At 42.4% G+C, this 24922-nt stretch overlaps 1 protein-coding gene across 4 annotated transcripts in view; it reads left to right on the forward strand.

Moving 5' to 3' along the window:
- STX8 (syntaxin 8) overlaps nt 1–24922 on the forward strand; it is a 308325-nt gene that overhangs the window by 20854 nt on the left and 262549 nt on the right. For all 4 annotated transcript variants that reach the window (XM_063629484.1, XM_055256018.2, XM_055256019.2 and 1 more), the window contains exon 4: nt 4690–4800. In XM_063629484.1, coding sequence (XP_063485554.1) covers nt 4690–4800 — 111 coding nt within the window. The remainder of the gene's footprint in view (nt 1–4689; nt 4801–24922) is intronic.

Here is a 24922-nt window from a genome sequence, read left to right on the forward strand (position 1 = left end):
TAATAACATGTAAAATCAGCATAGCCAAGGACAAAGTACTATGATAGTTAGCTCTTCTCTTCCTTTTCTTTATCTGTCTGTTCTCTGATCTTCTTCCTTGGCTGTTCACCAGGTTGGTGGAAGAGGGGGTCCCCAGCACTGGCCACTGACTGTGTGCTGTACTATTTTTTTTTTTCCTTTTGAGACAGAGTCTCACTCTGTTGCCCAGGCATGAGTGCAGTGGCACGATCTTGGCTCACTGCAACCTCTACCTTCCGGGTTCCAGTGATTCTCTTGCCTCAGCCTCCTGTGTAGCTGGGACTACAGTTATGTGCCACCATACCCAGCTAATTTTTGTATTTTTTCAGTAGATACGGAGTTTCACCATGTTGTCCAGGCTGGTCTTGAACTCCTGACCTCGTGATCCGCCTGCCTCAGCTTTCCGAAGTGCTGGGATTACAGGCGTGAGCCACTGCACTTGGCCTGTGTGCCCTACTTTCCACTTGTCCTTAACATCACTCAGGCACACTCTTTCCCCACTACCCTACTTTACCCAACTGCTACACACCTGTCCACATAGATGCTGTATAGATTGTTTCCTGGATGATCCTTTGACCTCTTACTAACAACAATCCTTATATAGCAAGGGTGCTATGCAGATGGTCCATTAATCAATTTATTCTCATTCCATCTCCCTCCTCCCCATCTCCTTATGCTCTGTTCTCTCCGTAGTTTAAAATAAAATATAAAACAAAGAGGCAGCGTGTTCCTAATTGGATTGTTTTCCAGATTTACAGAGTCTCTGGGAATATTCTGAATTCGTACTCACAGTATTGTTTTTATCAGGATTCTAAGAAGTGGCAAAGTTAAGTCAGCACCTCAAGGTGGAGAAGTCCCCAGAATGTTTGGTGGAAAAGTCGTGAGCTAGGGTAGAAAGAGCTGTCACCTAGCATTGCTGTTAACTCAGGCAAGTGACTTAGCCATGCTCGCCCTTAATTTCTGGTCAGCAAAACGAGAGAATTGGGATCTTTAAGGCCTCTTCTAGCATCAACTGTGTGGGTTTCTGTTCTTTGGCCACTCATCTACAAAACATAGTCATCAAGTTTTACTGTTTCTGAAACTGATGTTCTTTGTTAGCTCCTTCTTGACATAAGTTTAAATCTGTAACTAGTGTCTGCTGATTTTAAAATGTACCTTTATTGTTTTTATTACAAAAAGTACTATATTTTCTACTGATAAATTTCTCATTAGTTGTTACCAATGACTCCTCTTTCTCTTCCTTATTTTATCCTGTCTCATCTCATTCTTCATAGTTAAGTGTTGATGGTTGGTAGCTAGTATCTCAGACTTTTCTAGGCTTGAAATATATGCATATGTAAATATAAAATTCTTTTGATTATAAAGGGATTATATTATACATATGGTTCTGAAGCTTATGTTTTTATTGGTTAGCAGATGATAGAGACAAACATTAGGAAACAATATTCAGTGAAACATCAGTCTCCCTTATACTCTTAATCCCCAGTTGTCCTTCCTTAGAGGCAATGTTTGTATATCAGAAATTTTCTGTGTATATAAACACACATATGTAGATACGATTTTTTTTTTAACAAAGTGGGAGCATACTATTCACTGTTTAGCTCCTTGCTGCTGCTTTTTTTCTTCATCTTTTGGTTTAATGTTATATTTTGTAGATTATTCCATGTCAAATAATTCATGTAAACAGTAAGAGCTCAAAAATGTTAATTATCATTATCAGCCCCCTACGCAGCTTTCCTATGCTTTTTTTAAGGCTACAAAACATTCCATTGTATAGATACACTAGTTACTTATTGATATTTCCAATGTGGCTATTATAAATAATGGTACGGTGGACATCCTTGCTTCTAAGTCCTTATATGACTGTATCTGCAGGAGTAATGTCTATTGAAAGACTGTTAGATATTTAGAAGGCAGTCTAGCAGTTGGTTGAACCTGTTTGCATTCCTATCAAGAATGTATGAGGCGGCCGGGTATGGTGGCTCACGCCTGTAAACCCAGCACTTTGGGAGGCCGAGGTGGGTGGATCACTTGAGGTCAGGAGTTTGAGACCAGCCTGGACAACATGGTGAAACCCCGTCTCTACTGAAAATACAAAAATTAGCTGGGCCTGGTGGCATGCACATGTAATCCCAGCTACTTGGGATGCTGAGGCAGGAGAATCGCTTAAATTCTGGAGCTGGAGGCTGCGGTGAGCCAAGATCATGCCACTGCACTCCAGGCTGGGCAACAGAGGGAGACACTAGCTCAAAAAAAAAAAAGAATGTATGAGGTCAGGTGAAGTGGCTTATGCTTGTAATCCCAGCACTTTGGAAAGCAGGCGGGTCACTTTAGATTAGGAGTTTGAGACCAGCCTGGCCAACATGGTGAAATCCTGTCTGTCAAAAAAAAACACAAAAATTAGCTGGATGTGGTGGTGGATGCCTGTAATCCCTGCTACTTGGGAGGCTGAGAGGATAATTGCTTGAACCCAGGAAGAGGAGGTTGCAGTGAGCCGAGGTTGCACCACTGCATTCCAGCCTGGGATGACAGAGCGAGCCTCCATCTTAACAAAAAAAAAAAAGAAAAGAAAAGGAAAGAATGTACGAGAGTGCCTGGTTCCTTGTCCCTTTCCAAAACTGTCTTCTCAGTTTCCTAATCTGATAGGTGGAAGTGGTGTCTTGTTTTACTGTGTATTTCTTTTCTTTTCTTTCTTTCTTTTTTTTTTTTTTTGAGATGGTGTCTTGCTCTGTTGCCCAGGCTGAAGTGCAGTGGCACAGTCTCGGCTCACTGCAACCTCCGCCTCCCGGGTTCAAGCGATTTTCCTGCCTCAGCCTTCTGAGTAGCTGGGACTACAGGCACGCGCCACCGCTCCCGGCTAGTTTTTGTGTTTTTAGTAGAGACGGGTTTTTACCATGTTTGCCAGGATGGTCTCCATCTCTTGACCTCGTGATCCGCTCGCCTCAGCCTCCCAGAGTGCTGGGGTTACAGGCGTTGAGCCACTGCGCCCAGCCCAACTGTGTTTCTTAACATACCACACACATAGGCACAGTTCAGCCTAGAAACAAACAAAAAACCTGTGGCCGGGCGCAGTGGCTCACACCTGTAATCCCAGCACTTTGGGAGGCTGAGGCGAGCGGATCATGAGGTCAAGAGATTGAGACCATCCTGGCCAACATGGTGAAAACCTGTCTCTACTAAAAATACAAAAAATTAGCTGGGCGTGGTGGCACGTGCCTGTAGTCCCAGCTACTTAGGAGGCTGAGGCAGGAGAATCCCTTGAACCCGGGTGGCGGAGGTTGCAGTGAGCCGAGATCGTGCCACTGCACTGCAGCCTGTAGACAGAGCAAGACTCCGTCTCCAAAAAAAAAAAAAAAAAAAAACCCACCACTTTTCTAGTTTGCATCAAGATATGTAAAACTTTGTACTTAGTCCAAGGGAAGTGGTGCCGGTTGTTGACAGACGCTACTTCCCTTTTTGCTTCATGCACGCCCGTGCGCACACGCTGCATTCTCGTCCACCTATTGGTGAATTGTGGGTTTCTCTCCAAAGACTACATTTCCCAGAAGGATTTTTTTTTTTTAACCATCATTTATGAATTGTTGTGGAAAAGATGTTAGAGATTATCTAGTGTTACATATAAAGAAAGAGAGATCCCAAAAGGTGAAATAACTGGTTCAAGAGCATAGATAGTGGTAAGAATAGGGCTACAACTCTGCCTTTGGGGCTCCTAGTCTAGCGTGTTTGCTAGAATCACATATTAAAATGATTCTCTTTGTAAGTTTCTTTACAAATCGTGCAATGTATTTAAATAGTGAACTGATGGTAAGAATTTATAGAGCAAATCAGTTGCATAAAGCAGCACTTTATAAATATTCTAGGTGTGTTAATAGACATTAACATGGAAGGAAGAGAGCAATATAGAGAACTTCTCTCCCCCAGCACCCCCACTTTTTTAAACAGAGCATCTTAGGGTATTAATATATAGGAAAATGCCCTGGAACACTGACACACACATATAACTCAAAACCTAAGGAATCACTGAGCCGGGTTGCACCATTGGCAGGAAAAGTCATTTAAATTTGGTCACTGGGGCTAGGCATGGTTACTCACGCCTGTAATCCCAGCACTTTGGGAGAACAAGGCAGGCAGGTCACATACGATCATGAGTTCGAGATCAGCCTGGCCAACATGGCAAAACCCGGTCTCTAATAAAAATCCAAAACTTAGCCAGGTGTGGTGCTGTGTGCCTGTAAGCCTAGCTACTCGGGAGGCTGAGGCAGGAGAACTGCTTGAACCTGGGAGGTAGAGGTTGCAGTGGGCCGAGATCACGCCATTGCACTCCAGCCTGGGCGACAGAGCGAGACTCTGTCTCAAAAATAAGTAAACAAGTTTGGTCACGGGGAGGAAAGTAATATTTACCTGGTATATTTCTCAATGAAAGAATTTGTGTCGTGATCCCTGTCAATGTTTGTAAGTCCCTCTGTGACAGTCCTGCCAAGGTCCTTTACCTGACGGCCTGGTGAAGGTGAAGGTCAGAGCAGGAAAAACGCAAGAGTGGTGCGCATCCCTTCTGGGTAGTAGTGATTACAATCTGTAAAAGCCACAACTGACTTGAAGAGCTAACTTAATGATATAATAGTTAAAACGAGGTCATTTATTCACCGTTGAACCTTAACAAGATGTCTGCAGAACACAGCTTGAAGGGGACCGAAGACAGAACCTCTTGGATGATCTCGTAACTCGAGAGAGACTACTTCTGGCATCCTTTAAGAATGAGGGTGCCGAACCAGATCTAATCAGGTAGGATGTTTTTATTTACAGGGATTACTTGGTGGGCAAAGACTTCTTTGCAGATATTACAGCTGTTTCCTGAATGGCTTACTTTAGGAATTAATCGAAATCTATTCTATTCATTTATGGTGTTTGACTATAATTTTCTACTCAATTTAGTTTTCGTTAATTTGTTGTTTGTTTGTTTGAGACAGAGTCTCACTCTGTCACCCAGGCTGGAGTGCAGTGGCACGATCTTGGCTCACTGGAAACTCTGCCTCCCAGGTTCATGCCATTCTCCTGCCTCAGCCTCCCTAGTAGCTGGGACTACAGGCGCCTGCCACCATGCCGGGCTAAGTTTTTTTTTTTTTTTTTTGAGATGGAGTCTCGCTCTGTCGCCCAGGCTAGAGTGCAGTGGTGCAATCTCGGCTCACTGCAAGCTCCGGGCGCCCGCCACTGCGCCCGGCTAATTTTTTGTATTTTTAGTAGAGACGGGGTTTCACCGTGGTCTCGATCTCCTGACCTCGTGATCCGCCCGCCTCGGCCTCCCAAAGTGCTGGGATTACAAGCGTGAGCCACCGCGCCCGGCCCGGGCTAAGTTTTTGTATTTTTAGTAGAGGCGGGGTTTCACAGTGTTAGCTAGGATGGTCTCAATCTCTCGACCTCGTGATCCACCCGCCTCGGCCTCCCAAAGTGCTGGGATTACAGGTGTGAGCCACTGTGCCCGGCCAGTTTTCATTAATTTTCTAGGTTTAGTAAACCAGGTATGTTCAGCTGAATCCCATCTTGGGTGGACCATACTAAGGGAGACTGTGGGTGAAGTCAGAACATTTCTTTGGCATTCTTTGGTTGAGTTTTCTGCTTTGTTAACTGCCTTCTAAACTCCTGAAGTCACTACTTCTCTGTGTGGGCAAAGCAGTTTTTTTTTTTTTTAATTGGCATATTGAAAACATGAGTCCTAATAAGACTGGTCCGGGGCTCACAGAGGCAAAGGAGTTGGATCCTCCTCCCCATTCTTCGCCAGTGATTCACACTTCAAAGAGCTGACAGCTGCTCTGAGCCTGGCTCTGCTGGAAGACCTGGAGGACGGGTCGGGCTTTCCAAGGCTGAGGTTGATGAACCGTAAATTGCTACATCTTTAGAATTGGCCTCCCCTGTTTCCAGAACTTCCTTAGCTTCATCGTGGGAACCATCACAGAAGGCAATGAGCTTGGGTGGAAAGCCGCCTGTCCTCATCTTCCACGCTAGGGATGATGCATTTATCATGGAGAGGAGCTTGTTTCTAGTAGGTTCCCAGTTAGGAATAGTACGGCTTCCCAAGGGCAGTGGTTTTGGACCCTAGCCATGCGTTATCAGACTCCACCTCGGACAGGTGAACCAGAGTGGGATTGGGGTGGAGGGGCAGAGGGGCAGAGAGGTCTCAGGTGATTCTAATATACAACCCAGATTGCAAACCACTGCCTAGAACAAGCTGAATAAAATGAAACTGATTTTCCTGTGGGTTCCAGTCTTCTCAGGAGCGGTGATCCAAGGTTCCATGAAGAAACTGTGAAATACAGGAAGGTAGATGAAATGTTAAGTTGCTTCTGTGAAGAAATGAACCTAACAAGTCAGTGAGGGAAGGGTGATACTCTACTGGCAGTCTCCTGGGCAGGGTTTAAATGAAGACAGAAGCCTGTGCTGGGCCAATCTACTGTGGTTCCCAGTATTTCCCTGGCATATTCAGTCCCAGCGTACAGGGGTGAAGTATGTGGATGAAGGTGGTGGTCCATGTTGGTCAAAGAGAACAGGTGAGCAAAGGAACCAAAGGTGAAAGTACTGTCGCCTGGGTGCAGTGGCTCACGCTTGTAAGCCTAGCACTTTGGGAGGCGGAGGTGGGTGGATTGCCTGAGCTCAGAAGTTTGAGACCAGCCTGGGCAACAAGGTGAAACGCTGTCTCTACTAAAATACAAAAAAAAGACAAAACAAAAAAACGCCAGACGCAGTGGCGGGCACCTACTAGTCCCAGCTACTCAGGAGGCTGAGGCAGGAGAATTGCTTGAACCTGGGAGGTGGAGTTTGCAGTGAGCCGAGATCACGCCACTGCACTCGAGCCTGGGCGACAGAGCAAGACTCCATCTCAAAAAAAAAAAAAAAAAAAAGTACTGTCTTTCAGAAGGGGCTTTACACGGAAGGCAGAGTCTTTTTAGTCAAGAAATTAATAAGGACATAGGTAGGATGGGGAGCTTGTTTCATGGAGGAATAGGGGTCATGTAGAAAGATGATGGTCAGAAGGGGGACAAAACATTCAGACTTCTGCTTGGTAGTGATGAGGCAGTCGTGATAAATAGTCATAGTTCCCATTTGAGAAGAGCATGTTTTGCACCAGACTCTGCTCTTTGCTTCTCATTAATTATGCCACTTAATGATGCTGAAGGGGCCAACCTAGGAATTTAGGCCGAGGACCTCTCAAGTCCTCCCACCAGGTCCTTGTGTTGTTTGTTTTGTTAGTTTTTGGTCCCCGCTTGCCTGCCTCTATCACCCCTCTTCTCTGATTGTCTCTGTGTCCTTTAAAGTGTGACTTGCTGATAAGCAGCGTCAGCATCACCTGGCAGCGTGTTACAAACTCAGGATTTTCCAACCCGAACCCCAAAATACGGAATTAAAACTTGCATTTTAACAAGATCATCAGGTGATTTGAATGCACATTACAATTTGAGAAATTAACTGCTTTGTATCATTTATTCCTTTTTTATTTATTTTTTGAGACAGAGTCTTGCTCTGTCGCCCAGGCTGGAGTGCAGTGGCGCAATCTTGGCTCACTGCAAGCTCTGCCTCCCGGGTTCACGCCATTCTTCTGCCTCAGCCTCTCCGAGTAGCTGGGACTACAGGTGCCCGCCACCACGCCCGGCTAATTTTTTGTATTTTTAGTACAGACAGGGTTTCATCGTGTTAGCTAGGATGGTCTCGATCTCCTGACCTCGTGATCCGCCCGCCTTGGCCTCCCAAAGTGCTGGGATTACAGGCGTGAGCCACAGCTCCAGGCCCTTGTGGTTTTTTTTTGTTTGTTTGTTTTTGAGACGGAGTTTTTCTCTGTCACTCAGGCTTGAGTGCAGTGGCACAATTTCAGCTCACTGCAACCTCTGCCTCCCGAGTTCAAGTGATTCTCCTGCTTCAGCCTCCTGAGTAGCTGGGATCACAGGCGCGCACTACCACGCCTGGCTAATTTTGTATGTTTGGTAGAGATGAGGTTTTACCATGTTGGCCAGGCTGGTCTTGAACTCCTGACCTCAGGTGATCTGCCCGCCTCAGCCTCCCAAAATGCTGGGATTACAGCCATGAGCCACTACACCTGGCCTGTGTCGTTTATTCTTAATCGTGGCACTTTGCATCAGAATCACCCAAGAGAGAATGGAAAAAAAAAAAAAAAATACAAATGTTTAGACCGTGTACTTGCAGAGTCTGATTCATAGTCTTGAGTGAGGCCTGGGCAGCAGTAAGGCTGGGGAGACTGCCGGGTGGTTTTAGTAGGTGGCAGGGTTAGAACGACTGCTCTATGTCACGATGTACTAGTCATGAGACCTATAGCTTATGTCTGCTATTTGTTTTTTATATGGTAGGCACCGTGCTAAGCTCTTTATGTGCATTTGCGCAGGAGCTCTTTATAATACCCCATTTTGCAGAAGAGAAACTGAAGCTCAGAGGGTTCAAGATGCTAAAGCTAATCAGTCACAGAACTTGGATTTTAGCTCTGAACTTGTAACCATTGCACCATAAAAAGAGCTGGATGAGGTGTTAGAAGGACCCAGTTCTGTAGCTTTCTGGTCCCTCAGTCATCTGGGCTTTGAAGTCATTGACCTTAGACTAGGGATACATGTGCTGCTCATTTTTCAGTGTTGTTAGGACCAGATGAAGTGATTGCTATGAGATAGGCTTTGTAAACTCTAAGACCTTATAAATACAAGATGTTATTACTGGAGCATTGTGTCTCCATCAGGCTAGGAGGGAGCTCAGGCTGCCTCATTGCCTTGGAGATCTTCTGTCCCTTGTGCCATGCCCCCTGATTGCTCTAGAAGGACCTGGTCTGTTTGACCCCATCATACGCTGCACCTGATCGTCTGCCCTCCATTCTGCTCTTGCACATCTCACTTGTTCCGTGTCTGCTTCCTTCTGTGCCCAGCTTGCTGCCTATTGTCTTATTAGTGAACAATCTCATGTTAATTCTAGCAGTGGAATCAATGGCTGGCAATGTCTTGTCTTCCGGAGGCATTTTAACCGAAACCTCCTTAAACCCTAGGATTGAAACCACAGTGAATTAGTTGATGGGAATGTTTAGGGAATTTGGCAGGTTAGTGTCAGGTGGTTTTTTTGGATGGAGGCCTTCTGAGGACCTCTTGGGTCCTGCCACTGGGACTGCCTTCTGCTCTTCATGCCTATAAGGCTGGTCCATGTGGTGGACTAAAGCTGTTGCTTGTTGGTGTGTTGGTGAATGGCTGAGTGGCATGGGGACAGAGATCATACTGGGGAGACACTGTCAAGCAAAGGTAACTGAATACCTGAGGGTTGAAATAAAGTAACTGGCCAGACTTATTTACATGCTCTCAAGATGAAACCAAGGGCAACATAGAGATTGGTGTATCTTTTCTGTTCAGGACCAGAAGTCTAGGATAGTTCAGAATAAGCTTCTAGAAGAATTCTGTTTAAAAATAATGTAAGCACTGTCAAGGAGAAATGACTCCTGTGGAGTGATTTGAAGAAGGTAGACATGGACATAACACACAGTGATGGTCTGTTCCGGATGACATGGAGTCTGACCAAGAGCGGGAAACCAATGTGGCGACTGGACATTGAGCACCATGAAGAAAGAAAATCATTGCAGATACAGAGAAGGAGGAGAATGATGTCAGTGGCCTGGAAGGTGAATTTCCCATTCACTTCCATTGGTGATTCCTTGCTGGGCTAGGATTGCTTTAGACCCAACACCCTAAAAAGAACGTGTCCACATATGCTTGTCCAAAAAGTGCAAGTCCTGTAGACATTCCAGAAGAGTCTGATCAATAAGAAAATTCATACTAGACAAAACCAGTCTCAAAAGCTATGTAGAAAAGTCCCTGGGAAATCTGCTCAGGGCCATGAGAACAAATAGCCAGCTAGCGTTGCTCCAACTAGTCAGGAAAGATGGCACCATGTGGACTTATTGAGAACCAGCAAGAAGTGTATGGATGAGTGAATGCTAAAGCCGAAGTGGACTGCCAGAGGTGGATTTTTCTTAGATTTGAGGTCAGAGTTGCTGGTCTTTGATTTCCTTCACCTGCCTATGTAAGAGTATTATTTTTGCCTTCTTCACTCCTAATCCCCATCATTGAGACCTCCCCTTCTTTCCCCAACTTCTCATACCTAATAGTTCTCTTGCTTGGACCTAGCCTTCTGAGGGCCTTAATTCAGTTGTAAACATGACTTGTTCATTATATGACTTGTTCAATTACAATTCGATTGTATCCCCTTCCCTCCTAATTGTCAGTTGCCTAGTCATGTCTAATACCAACTGTTAGGGAACGCTCATCTCTATCTATCTTTGGAGAAACTCATTCCTTTCTCTGCTGGTTGGTTTCTGTAGTATTTGTAGTATCTCCAACAGAGATTTCCTTAGTCCTCTCCACAGTTAATTCCTAGTTCTGGGCTCCTTCAACATTTTCGTTTGCTTCTGTAATCTCTGGATTCCTCCAGCATTTTTCTTTCCTTCTGTAGTTCTTGGTTTTGGGGGGGAGGGGGGGTTCAGCTGGGTTGCTTTGTCACTTTGTGGGTGGAGGGCAGGTGTCTTTCCCTTAATTCGTGATGTCCAGAAGCATGGTGGCCAGAAAGCCATGTCAGAACTTTGAAATGTTATAGACATGCTCACTATGGCACATTTTGTCATGAATGCTAGACCATGACCACAACACATTTACTGTTAGAGAACTGTTAGGGCTAATCTGCTGATCAACATTTCCCTGGTAACTGACAGCCATACCACAAGATCTGTTTACCCTACCAGGACTCGCTTGGAACCTGGTGAGCCTCCCTTCCTAGAGCCCCTACCTCTGTTTCCCTCTTTCTCGTTTACTTTGCACAACCTTCTTTTCCTCTCTTTCTTCCCCATCCCTCATTCCCGAGGGCCTTTCCATCCCTCTTTTCCCTCGTCTTTTCTCTTCCTCCTCATCTGTGGCCTTATTAAGGAGAGTCAAGAATGGTCAAACTTCAGTTTGGATGAGCATTTCCTTTGAACAGACATTAATGCGGCAATCACATAATTGAATGTGTAGCTGTCATGTGACAGAATCTTAGTTTTACCTTACGGATTACTGGTCATTATTCTAAAGCAGTAAGCCTTGGTCTAAATAAGCAATGGTTGACTAACTTAGGGTATTTGGAAACTTGTTAAAGAAGTCTCTGTGCGACAGTCTCTTAGAAGAAGATAAGCCCTGTCTCATAAAGCAGTGATACAGCTTCTGATTTAAAACCTTCCTGCCCTTTATATTCGAGAGCATTGCTAAACCTCACAATTAGTGAAATCTTTGCCTGTAAAGGGAAAAAAAACAAAAACCATTGCATACTCCACTGCTCTGTGACCATCTCAAAGATTATGTGATTAACTCAGCTGCAGTGGGTGGCTAATTGGCTAAGCTTTAATCTTCACACCACCAACTATGTAGAGGATTATAGGGAATAGGAAGTTGTTTAGAGTTTGAGGTGGTAGTTGTATGTCAAGGAGGATATATTAACAAGCAGACCAATTGCTAAAATCAAAAGAAGATGATAATGAAATGTCTACGTTTTCTCAGACTGCAGATTTTTTAATTTTAGAGATAGGCTTTTCTCTTGCACTGCTGACAAAACACAATATTTCCAATGTCTAATTCATATCACTATCGGTAGCCAAGATGGGCAAAAGAAAAATTTACATTAAATTCTAACATTAAAAATGCCCCTCCCCATTTTAAACTGTTGAATGTTTTATTTCAATTTAAATCTTGGTTTATAAGAAGAATGACTTATGTCCCATAGTACTTAGATTTCCTAAAGAATCATTGATTTCTACTTCACGTTGCTTAATGTTGTTAGCACGTGACCAACCTACTCTTCTAGAAGAAGGAAGTTGCTAAGGAATATACATCCATATCATAAACCCCCTTCTCTCTTTTATTTATGTGCCCGAAATACAGTGACTTCCTAGCTTTTCTGATGTGCAAGGGTGTGCTGAAATCAGTACAGATTTGCTTTGTCCTCTAAGTGAGTGTAGGTATAGTTGAATCCACTTTCTCCTCTAAGAGAGTGTAGAGATGGAGTTATTAAGTACAGTCAAGAATATTACAATTTCCTGCTAGTTTAATGAAAAATAGGTAAGGAAGCAAAAATGTGGTGAAGCAAACCTTCCTTCATTAAGTAGATCTTTATTGAGTGCCTACTATGTGCTATACACTGATACCGGAAGTGTAGTGGTAAAAAAATCAAAACTACAAAAGCACCTACTTTTTGCAGTTGAGCTGTGTACAGTCCAGGGAGAGAGACAGACACAAAGTAAAGAATCATACGATCAGTAAAATAAATTCAAAAAAATAGATTGTATTTTGAGAGCATATTAGTGGGAAGCTGATTTAGCTAGGGAGACTGTATGGTTAATACTTCACTGTTTTTCTTTTTTGCAAATGTATATTTTGTCTCTGGATCTATATTTTAAAGACCTCAAGGACAGAGACCAAAGCCTAGTACAATTTTTAATAACTAATTGCTCAATGAATGAGCGTCTTCACGCACTTTTCTGTATCTTCCGTAACATCCAGCCCAGAGTTGGGTATAGAGCAGGTGTGTTGTTGATTCAGCACATGTTTGTTGACGGAAAGATTGACTGAGCCAGGATGTGATAGACTGTGTTAACTAAACAAACCTGTGAATGTCACACTTTTAATACGTGAAAGCTTTTTTGCCTGCCTCATGTAAAGTCTGTCACGTAAAGGTGACTCCGAGATTCAGGTTGCTTCCATCTCTGGGCTGTGCTCTCATGACACAAGGCCTGTGTGTTCCCCATGACTGGAGAAGAATGAGAGTGTGAAGAACTCACATCCGTCTTCTATGCCTTGGCCTGCAAGTTTCACACACTCAGCCCTTTGGCCATAAGTAGTCACGTGGCTCCAACCTAGCTGTGAGGGTGGCTGGGGGATGTAATTGTTCTGTATACTCAAGAGGAGGACCTGGTGAAGCATGCAGCTTTGTCTCTGCCTCCCTGATTATTTTGGGTAGTTTGATGGAAAGACAAATAGCATTGGTACAGTCTTGCTGCTTTCTTCTTGAGCAATGATTAGAATCAGAAGTTACTGAAGCCACGCAAGGTGGACTAAGAGGTGCCCATGGGGGGATTAGTTTGTCATTTATAATGCCCGTTCTTGGCTGGGTGCGGTGGCTCATGCCTGTAATCCCAGCACTTTGGGAGGCCAAGGTGAGCGGATCACGAGGTCAGGGGCTCGAGACCAGCCTGGCCAACATGGTGAAACCCCGTCTCTACTAAAAAAAAAAATTAGCCGGGCATGGTGGTGGGCGCTTGTAATCCCAGCTATTCGGGAGGCTGAGGCAGTAGAATCTCTTGAAACCAGAAGGTGGAGGTTGCAGTGAGCTGAGATCGCACCACTGCACTCCAGCTTGGGCAACAAGAGCAAAACCCCATCTCAAAAAACAAAAAAACAAACAAAAAAGTCCATTCTTGCATAGTTCAGAGTTTACTCAGGAAGGGGAAATGTATACAAACACAGATTGCAGCACAGTGGAATTAGTGCAGATGGGTGTGTAGAAGTGTGATGAAGACCAGAAGGGAAGGTTGTTTCTTCAGCATTCAGGGGAGGAGGACAAAGGAGTCTGGGAAAGAAGGTTGTGCTTATTGTCCTGACCCACTCTGACATTTGTTAAGGGGGTGCCTGGGTTTAGCTCTCTAGACTAGTGTAGCAGTTGGCAGCCCTCAACCACATATAACACATAACCCTACTCAAAATGGCTTAAATAGGGAAAAATGTCCCATGAAATAAGTTGCAAGTTAGAGAAGTGAGAGGGTTGATTGACAGCCCAGTGATGCCGTCAGGGCTTCTGGTACTTGCTGTCTCTTCATTTCCCTTCGCTTCCCAGTACTCGATGTCGGCTTTCCCTTCCGAGTGACTCCTCTCGTGGTCTCAGAATAGCTACAGCAGTTCCCAGCCATACTCCAAGCATAACAATAGAAGAGAAAGCAGAATGTGTTTTGCATAAGTAATATAATTCATATGGCTAAGAAATCTACAAAGCATTGAACAGGATTCAGTGAAAAATCTTCCCACTATGTCTCCTCCTCCTCAACGTAATTACTCTCAATAATTTTTGGCATATCCTTCCAGGGTTCTCTTAAGCGCATACCAGCAAATAGGAATATATTATTTCCCTCCATCTTTTACACACATGGTAACATATCATACATAGCATTCTACAACATTCTTTTGTCACCTGATCAAATATCTTGGAGATTTTCCCAATTGTGACATAAGGTTTTGTCATTAGTTTTTGTAGCCTTATAATATTTCATCGTATGCATTTACTGTCATTTATTTAACTAGTCTCTTATATAAGTATTGTTTTCAGTCTTTTTCTATTACAAAAATATAGTAGTGAGGGATTTTGCATATGTGAAAGTATATCTCTAGGTAAGTTCTTAGAAGTAGGATGGCTGGAGGCCGGGTGCAGTGGCTCATGCCGTAATCCCAGCACTCTGGGAGGCCGAGGCGGGTGGATCATGAGATCAGGAGATCGAGACCATCATGGCTAACACGATGAAACCCCATCTCTACTAAAAATACAAAAAATTAGCTGGGCGTGGTGGCAGGTGCCTGTAGTCCCAGCTACTCAGGAGGCTGAGGCAGGAGAATGGCGTGAACCCGGGAGGCGGAGCTTGCAGTGAGCTGAGATCACGCCTCTGCACTCCAGCCTGGGCGACAGAGCAAGACTCCGTCTCAAAAAGAAAAAAAAAAAAAAAAAAGGATGGCTGGGTCAGAGGGCATGTGCATTCGTAATTTCAATAGCATTTCACAAGTTATTTTCTAGCAGGGTAGAACCAGTCTAGACTCGTTTCCCAACAGTCTTTCCCAAAGAAAGTTGTTAAACTTCTGTGTCCTACTCCCAACTAACGTATAAAGAGAGTTTTATATAGTAATATCTTAGTAGAGTTTTATGTAATTATTATATATAACTATAGTGAACTAAGGTTATAAAGAAATTCTCCTGTGTTTTTTTTTCTGGTACTTTTGTGGTTTTATAACTATTAAATCTTTGATCCATTTGGAATTTAATTGGTGAAGAGTATGAATCCTACATTTTTCTACTTGGCTCTATTCTATTTTTGTGACTGATATTTTTTACTTAGTAGTTCATCTTCTCATCTTCAAATGTAAGATGCTGCATTATCATAGAATACATTACCATATGTATTTTGATCCATTTCTGGACTTTGTAATGTGTTCCATTGGTCCTTCTGTCTGCTTATGTGCTAGTACCACATTTTCTAAAATATGGATACTTTAAGTTTTAATATATGATAGGACAAATCTGCCATTAAACTTCTTTTTAAGAGTTTTGCTTTTTTTTTTTTTTTTTTTTTTTTTTGGAGACAGAATCTCACTCTGTCGCCAGGCTGGAGTGCAGTGGCACAATCTCGGCTGACTGCAACCTCTGCCTCCTGGGTTCAAGCCATTCTCCTGCCTCAGCCTCCCAAGTAGCTGGGACTACAGGTGCGCACCACCATGCCCAGCTAATTTTTATACTTTTAGAAGAGATGGGGTTTCACGATGCTGGCAGGATGGTCTTGATCTCTTGACTTCATGATCCGCCTGCCTTGGCCTCCCAAAGTGCTGGGATTACGGGTGTGAGCCACCATGCCCGGCTGAGTTTTGCTTATTTTTTAACGTGAATTCTAGAATCAGCTAATGTAATTCCAAAAGAGAGAACCACTCTTTAAAAAAAATTGGGATTGTGTTAAATCTTGAAATCCTTTACAATGTTGAATTTTCTCATCCAAGATTGTGGGATTTTTTTGTTTGTTTCTCCAAGGCATTTTTCAGGTTTTTCAGTAACGTTTTCTTGAAAAAAGTGTAACATGTTTTTGGTCAAATTTATTTGTTTTTTTTTAATCTTTTTGGTTGCTGTTTTAAATCCAGGTTTTTTAAATTGTACTTTTCTATTGTTTATATGAAAACTGTCAATAATTAATGTCTGCTATTAATATTAAAGCCACTTTCTTAATTCTCTAATAGCTTTTAGCATTTTTTTCTCTTGGCTGTTTTTGTATTTTTCAGTTATTTGTTTTTAAAGAGCAATGAAACTCTTCCTGGAAGCTGCCTAATTGACTCTGGCTCAAAATAGAAATAGACTATTGTATCACATGACCACGTTATACCAAAAATGATGGGAGAATGGAGTTGCTATGATTGACTAGGTTAGTTCAGGAGGGAGATATTCTTGAGCTGAAAATGAGGATGAGGTTATGGTCTCTGAGCAGTGGAGCCCTGAATAAAATTGAGGTTCTGATAACAAGGAAGATGAGACATACCGATGTTGGGTGGGCAAGTTGTAGTGTCTGTATCAACTCTTCTCTGCAACTGCTTAAGCAATAGCAACTCTCTTCTTGAAGTTTCTTGAAGAACCAGAGACTCAAGGTTCAATTCTTTGACCTCATTAAGAACCTTCATTTCTTGTCACTTCTCCTTTTATTGAAATCCCAGAGAGTTAGTCACTCGCTGGCCTTTTGGGTTATTTTATTTAGGCTCAAGTGAACCTTAGTCATTACTTTAAGTCTCCAATTCACTTTTTAAAGAAGCTGGGATGTTTACACCTATGACTTGTCTTCCTGAAGAGGTTTAGGAGAAGTACTTTTGAAGTGCAAGCAGTTTTTTTGTTTTGTTTTTTTTGAGATGGAGTCTCGCTCTGTCACTTAGGCTAGAGCAGTGGCACGATCTTGGCTCACTGCAGCCTCCGCCTCCGAGGTTCTAGTGATTCTCCTGCCTCAGCCTCCCAAGTAGCTGGGATTACAGGCACATATCACCATGCCCAGCTCATTTTTGTATTTTTATTAGAGACGGGGTTTGACCGTGTTGGCCAGGCTGGTCTCGAACTCCTGAACTCAGATGATCCACCTGCCTTGGCCTCTGAAAGCGCTGGCATTACAAGGCGTGAGCCATCGTGACCAGCCTGCAACAGTTTTAACGTGACACATTTATACAGTTACATAGAGCTGGTTTCTTCTGCAGACAGAAAATCTTGTATATATTTTGTTAATTCTTGTTTAATTCTATTTTGAGAAGTAGTAGCTTCTGACTTTTTCTACACATTCTGGCAAAATGTTAATAGATAGTTTGGTGCAAGGACTGATAGAATGACAAAGGGAGTATTTGAAATAAGAACTGATAAGAAAAATTTGGAATATATGTTGGCTTAGCACATTTTTTCCAGTCTTTATGGTGCATCATCTTTTTTGCTTCACAGTATATCTTGAAGATGATGAGGCAGAATGTTTAGGGTAATACTCTTAACTAATGGTCTGATGCCAGCCATATAATGTTTACAGTGACCATGTTTTTCTTGGAGAGAGAAACTAGATATGTCATATGATGAAGTATTTTTTGGGACTCTTCTTGGTGGAAGAGGCGGTTTGGTTGATAGTGTTAGGCCAAAATGTTGACCATTCCAGCGGTTTATGGGAATGAATATTTGTTTTTGAAGAATGTTTTTAAATATAAATTTATTTTTAAAGTAATTTGTCACATTGTTAAACTATACAAAAGCGTAATCAATGAAAATTCAGGCTCCTTCTACTTCTCACCTACAGTTTCCCATTTTCTTCCCCAGAAGCAGCCACTTTTAACAGTTTTCTGTGTGTGTGCCCTTCCAGAAGGATTCTACACGTATCCAAGGATAGATGCACGGGTCCGTATCCCCAGTCTCTATTCCAACTTGTGTTTTTTTAAAACACAGGAATTATAATATAATATGCATTTTTTACTGCATGTCATCTTTTTTGCCTAACAGTGTATCTTGGAGATGACGAAGTAGAAGGCTTAAAGTAATACTCTTAAGTATCTTGAAACTACCTTCGAACTTGACAGTGTAGCTATTTGAAGTTTTTAGGTTATCTATGTTCTCACAAGACTGATTATCACCAGAAGAGATCGCTGTAGCTACTTAGTCCGGATTTGTTTTTTTCCCTCACCGTAGGATAGGAAAGGAAGCTCCATTAACAGCCTGACTTCCAAATAGAGACTAAATGTAAAGAAAGATTATCTCTTTGGATGACTGATGGAGCAAACAAAACCAGAGACCTTGAGATCTGAACAAATGGTCATTGCAACTCCATGTCATTGATCAAGTCAAGAAAGTATCCAGCCATTACCATGTGAAAGAGAATGAAGCACAGCCTGTCCACACGTGGTTAGCAGCAGCAACCTGGCAGTTTCTCTCCTCAGAAGGTTTTAAAAGCCAGGCAACAAAGAAAAATCAAACGAAAACATTTTAAGGTTGCTATCATAGTACTTAAAAAAAAAAAAAAACATGAAATCTGTAGAAATAAGTAAAATGAAAGATGTATGAGACTTCTACACTGAAAACTATAAAACATTATTTAGGGAAATTAAGTAAAGCTGAAGAGATAAATATAGAGTAGTCCCCTGCTTAAGGACAGAGGACACGTTCTAAGACCCTCAGTGGATTCCTGAAAGCTTGGGTAGTACTGAGCCCTGTATATGCTATATTTTTACTTGTGAATATATACCCGTGGTAAAGTTTAATGCCGTAATGGAAGTTATGAGAATGTGGTCTCTCTCTCTCTCAAAATATCTCATTGTCTGTAATATTTTCGGAGTGTGGGTAACTGAAACTCTGGAAAGCAAAACTTTGAATAAGTCGGGGTGGGGTCTTACCGTGCTCTGATCTCTTCAGTCTCTGTACCTTGTTCAGAGATTGGGAGACTCAATATTGTAAAGTCATCAGTTCCCTCAAGATTGATTTATAGATTTAGAGCAAACCCACTTACAGTCCCCAGCCAGATTTTTGTTTCCGTTTTGTCACTTGAGAAGCTGATTACAGCCACTGTGTATATGGTTAATGCAAAGAGACAAGAAGAGCTGAGACAATTTCGAAGAACAAAAAGGCCAGAGGACTCACATGACCAGTTATCCAGACTCACCATAAAGCTGTAGTGTGTTGTTAGCACAAGGATAGGCAAATAAACCCGTGGAACAAGAGAGAGGGTTCAGAAGCAGTCTCACACATATATTGTCATCTGATTTATGACAGAGGTAGTCTTTTCAATAAATGGCATTATGTCAACTGGATATCTACATGGAAAAAAATGAATCTTGGCCTCTGCTATCACCCTACATAAGAAATAATTCCAAAAGGATTATAGATCTAAATGTGAAGGGTTGAACCAGAGAGCTTTTAGAAGAAAACAGGAGAACATTTTTATGATCTTGGGATAGCCAAAGATTTCTTAAACAGGCCACAAAACATACTAACCATAAAGGAAACAAGTGATAAGTTGGATTTCATTAAAACAAAAAATTCTTTTTATCAAGATACCACAAAGATTGAAAGATAAGCCACAGAATGAAAATCTGTATTTGCAGGGCATATATTAATGTTTGACATAGGAAATGTATCTTGGATATATAAAGAATCCCTATAAATCAAGAAAAAGACAAGCAACCTGTTAGAAAAACATAGGCAAAAGACTTGAATTTCACAAAAGAGGATATTCAATGGCTGATCAATGTCAGAAAAGGTGTTCAGCTTCACTAGTCATCAGGTAATTGCAAAGTCAAGTCACAATGTCATACCATTATAGTACAAGAATGGCTAAAATTACAATGACGGACATATCAAGTGTTGCTAGGATGTGGAGCAGCTGGAGTTCTCATACACTACTGCTGGGACTGTAAATTGTACAACCTCTTTGGAAAACCATATTTGCTGAAATGGAAAACTGTATTTGTCGAAATGGAACTATACAAAAGGCATGTACAAGAATGTTTATAGCAGTGCTTTTTTTTTTTTTTTTGAGACAGAGTCTTGCTCTGTCTCGCAGGCTGGAGTGCAGTGGCACGATCTCGGCTCACTGCAAGCTCCGCCTCCCAGGTTCCCACCATTCTCTTGCCTCAGCTTCCCGAGTTGCTGGGACTACAGGTGCCCGCCACTGCACCCGGCTAATTTTTTTTGTATTTTTTTTTTTAGTAGAGACGGGGTTTCACCGTGTTAGCCAGGATGGTCTCGATCTCCTGACCTCGTGATCCGCCCACTTTAGCCTTCCAAAGTGCTGGGAGTACAGGTGTGAGCCACCGCATCGGCCTAGCAGTGCTATTTTTTTTTTCTGTTTTTTTTTTTTTTTTTTTTTTTTTTTTTTAGAGACAGGGTCTTGCTATGTTGCCCAGGCTGGAGTATAGTGGCTATTCACAGATGCAGTCATAGTACACTGTAACCTCAAGGTCCTGGGCTCACGAGATTCTCCCACCTCAGCCTCCAGAGTAGTTGAGACTACAGGGGTCTCTGTTTATGGTGCTTTTCTTAGTAGTCTCACCTGGAAATAACCCAATGAACATCTATCGTATAATCACACAGCAAATGAGAATTAACAATCTACAACTGTACACCAACTGTGGATGGATCTCAAACATCATGTCAGACAGAAGAGTTCACACAGTTCATAGTGTATGATGCCACTCCTATAAAGGTGAGACTTACAGTGTTATAAATCACGAAAGTGGTTCCCTTTGGGGGAAGTAGTGACTAGAAGGGTATATGACAGGGCTCCTGGGGTTCTGGTAATACTCTGTTTCTTGCTGTGGGTAGTGCTTAACTGTGGGTATTCACTTTGTGAATCATCTTTGAGCTGTACACTGGGGATTTTTCTGTTTGTAAGTTCTACTTGAATTAAAGAATAAGTACAAATACATGCATTTATATATTACATGTACATGTGTTACACATGTGAGTAGATATGGTTATATTTGTATACATACATACATATACACTTGCATGCATATGCATACAGATGAACACACACACACACACACACACACTCACACACACACTCACACACTGCAAGAGCTATGTCCTGAACAGACCACAAGATGGAGATGTAAGTCAACAGAAGGGCAAACTTAGCCCATCCCAGTTGCTAGATTTTGAAAAGTTAGGGTTTTTCTCCCTATAAAGTTAAGACAGAATGTTAAGATTGCTTGTATTAATACTTCTTAACTTTAGGAAAAGAATTATATCACCCTGCAGTTCTTTCTGTAACCTTTTCCCTCTTCCCTCCGTGTCACTGTAAGCCTGTTTGTCATTTTTATATTTCCCCCGTAATGACTCTGTAGATTCTGCCCGATCCCCACTTCATTTATTCTTGTTTCTTTCTCTCTCTTTCGCCTTCTTTTCTTGCCTTTTTCTTTCATATTTTTCTCTTGTATTTCTCTTTCCCTCTGGAAAAATATGCTTGATTTTGGCATTTCTTGATTTTGGTTTTTATCTCCTATTCTTAATTTTTTTTTTTTAAGGAGAGGAATGCTTTTAATACCTCTTTCTAATAGTTTCTACTTGTCATTTACTTTTGTAGATCTTTATTTTCCTATTATGTTCCTTTTCCATATTCCCTCCCTGCTTCCATCACGGGGAAATGACCCTGTAATTGGGTTTAAAATAGGTAATCCACATGATACATGCTCATTATAACAAGTCAAAAAAGCCGGGCGCAGTTGCTCACGCCTGTAATCCCAGCACTTTGGGAGGTTGAGGCAGGCAGATCACGAGGTCAAGAGATCGAGACCAGCCTGGCCAACATGGTGAAACCCCATCTCTACTAAAAATACAAAAATTAGCTGGGCATGGTGGCACGCACCTGTAATCTTAGCTACTCAGGAGGCTGAGGCAGGAGAATCGCTTGAACTCAGGAGGCAGAGGTTGCAGTGAGCCAAGATTGCACCACTGCACTCCAGCCTGGCGACAGAGCGAGAGTCCATCTCAAAAAAGTCAAAACATACCAATGTGTAACTCAAAAGTTCATACTCTCTCTCCCTCTCTGCCCCTCCAGTGCCTTTCTCCTCAAGTAACCAGGATTAGCTGTTTGGAGTTTCCCTTCCCCACGTTTATCTACGCTTACACAAATATAAATTTACAAACATATATACCTAAAAAGAGTTTTCCTTTCCTGTTTTTAAAGAAAACAGAACTGTACTATGCATATTCCTCTGTAATTTCACTTTTTTCGCTTAAATTTGGACATTCCTCCAAGTTGATCTAACAAATTCGTCAGTTGTATTCCGCAATATAAATATGCAGGCATTTTTCCAGCCACTCCCCATTTGATAGACATTGGGTTGTTTAGTTTTTTGCCATTACGAGTGCTGCAGTAAATATTCGTAAAGACCGTGACTTCTATTTCTTTAGCAATAGAGTCTTCAAAGTGGGGTTACTGGGACAAAAGGTATGAGTGTTAAAGATGTAATAGGTACCACCATGTCTTTTTCTTAAAAGTTGTGGCACTTACATTCCCTTCAGCAATCTGTGTGAGGGCCCCTTTCCTTAAACCTTAGCTGTCAGTGGGCGTTACAGAACTTGATGGATTTTGTTTTGTTGCTCTGATGGGTAAAAAATGGTATCTTCTTTTGAATTGCAGCCCTTAACTACTGGTATAGTTGTGACTTTTGGTATGGAAAATAAAAACATTCTTTGCCCCTGCATGTATTAATTTTAAGTCTTTAAAAAAATCATTTGAGAACTGAAAAAGAAGGAAAATTCCAGTTTCCGAATAAGCGGGAAGAAGAAAGAAGAATTACCTAATCACACTGTATTTTAGTTCATTATGTTAATTTTAATTTTAATTTTTTTGAGACAGGGTCTCGCTCTGTCACCCAGGATGGAGTGCAGTGGTGCGATCATGGCTCACTGCAGCCTGCAACTCCTGGGCGCAAGTGATCCTCACAACTCAGCCTCTCGAGTAGCTGGGACCACAGGCACATGCCATCATGCCTGGCTAATGTATTTTTATTTTGTAGAGACAGGGTCTCTGTTGCCCAGGCTAGTTTCTAACTCCTGGGCTCAAGCAATCCTCCTGCCTCAACCTCTTGAAGTGCTGGGATTACAGATGTGTGAATTATGCTTGGCCTCATTATGTTAATTTTTTTTTTTTTTTTTTTTTTGAGATGGAGTTTTGCTCTTATTGCCCAGGCTGGAGTACAATGGCGTGATGTCAGCTCACTGCAACCTCCACCTCCCAGCGATTCTCCTGCCTCAGCCTCCTGAGTAGCTGGGATTACAGGCACGTACCACCACGCCTGGCTAATTTTTGTATTTTTAGTAGAGATAGGGTTTCACCATGTTGGCCAGGCTGTTCTTGATTTCCTGACCTCTTGATCAGGAAATCAGCCCCCCAAAGTGCTGGGATTACAGGCGTGAGCCTGTTAATTTTAAAAAATGTTTCCAACTTGTGTTTTCTTTAAGAAAAAATTTTTAAGAAATTAAAAAACCTGTTCTTGTTTGTTGAAAATAAAAGAGTTATTTCTCCCTTTCTCTCTTCTCTATTTACCAAGCAATTTTTGATATATTATAGTCATCCCTAAGCATATGTGAGTGTTGGTTCCAGGACGTGCATGTAGGATGCATGTGGAGTCGGGGGTCTTAGGCCTCAACACTCCAACATATGTATGACTTTTTTCTTTCTGATATGGTGTTACAACTCAAGGGATTACTTTTTTGGTTTACAAATGAGGAGACTGATTCTTAGAGAAGTCATTGTGCCCAAGGTGGATCAATGGAAGAGAGAGAACTAGAACTCAAGTCCTCTCATTCTTTGCCCTGGGTTTTGTCCCTTGGGCTTTGTCTCTCGTGCTTTTGAAATCTTACCGTGATTCCCATTTAGGGGCCCGTATGTATTCCTTTCCCAGTGGCTTTGAGTACTTCATCTTTCACACTTGCACGGGCAGTATTACCCTGTTCGTAGGGACAGTATTCCACCAGGTGTTCAAGTGGCATATTGCTAAGTTTGCCTTGTGTCATTCTGTGGAAGGAGCAAAGGATTTGGTATTAGACAAACAGGGTTTGAGTTTTAACTACACATCATTTTCAAGAAAATGAAGGTAACCATGACTCCTCAAACTGTTATGGAGTTCAAATGAGATAGATCTATGTGGAGGCTCTTTGTAAACTGGAAAGTGTTCTATGGATATTAATGAATGATAGCACTCACCGTCTTAGCAGAAGGGAGTACAGAGATAGCAGGCCATGTGGGGATGTCTTTCTATCTTGTACAAAACAGTGGACCATACATGATAGCGTCCAGTGAAATGCCACTTTGTGTGGTATGAGCCATAAGTGATCTGGGAGATTAGAAAATGGAGAAATCTGGGCCGGGCATGGTGGCTCACACCTGTAATCCCAGCACTTTGGGAGGCTGAGGCGGGTGGATCATGAGGTCAGGAGATCGAGACCATCCTGGCTGAGGCAGGAGAATGGTGTGAACCCAGGAGGTGGAGCTTGCAGTGAGCCGAGATCATGCCGTTGCACTCCAGCCTGGACAACGCAGTGAGACTCTGTCTCAAAAAAAAAAAAAAAAAAAAAAAAAGAAAATGGAGAAATCAGTGTGGGTGGTGCGGGGAGGCTGAGGAGACCATGTATTTATTTATACCATGTATTTTCTGTCTTGCATACTTTCTTCAATCCTGCTTTTTCAAGGGTGGTAGTTTCTATACCAGTCTGCACACTGGTGCCCAGCTGATTGCATAAAAGTCACCTGAGAGAGCTTATACATTCCTGGGCCCTGCTCACAGAGGGAAAAGATGGCATAGTTAAAAGCATGGGTGTTGGCCAGGCACGGTGGCTCACGCTTGTAATCCCAGTGCTTTGGGAGGCCAAGGTGGGTGGATCACTTGAGGTCAGGAGTTTGAAACCAGCTCGGGCAACATGGTGAAACCCCATCTCTACCCAAAATACAAAAAATCAGCCAGACATGGTGGCACATGCCTGTAGTCCCAGCTACTAGGGAGGCTGAGGTGGGAGAATCGCTTGAGCCCAGGAGGCCGAGGTTGCAGTAAGTCAAGATTGTGCCACTGCACTCCAGCCTGGGTGACAGAGTGAGACCCCATCT

The sequence above is a fragment of the Symphalangus syndactylus genome, chromosome 20 (genome assembly GCF_028878055.3).
Source record: "Symphalangus syndactylus isolate Jambi chromosome 20, NHGRI_mSymSyn1-v2.1_pri, whole genome shotgun sequence".
Classification (NCBI taxonomy): domain Eukaryota; kingdom Metazoa; phylum Chordata; class Mammalia; order Primates; family Hylobatidae; genus Symphalangus; species Symphalangus syndactylus.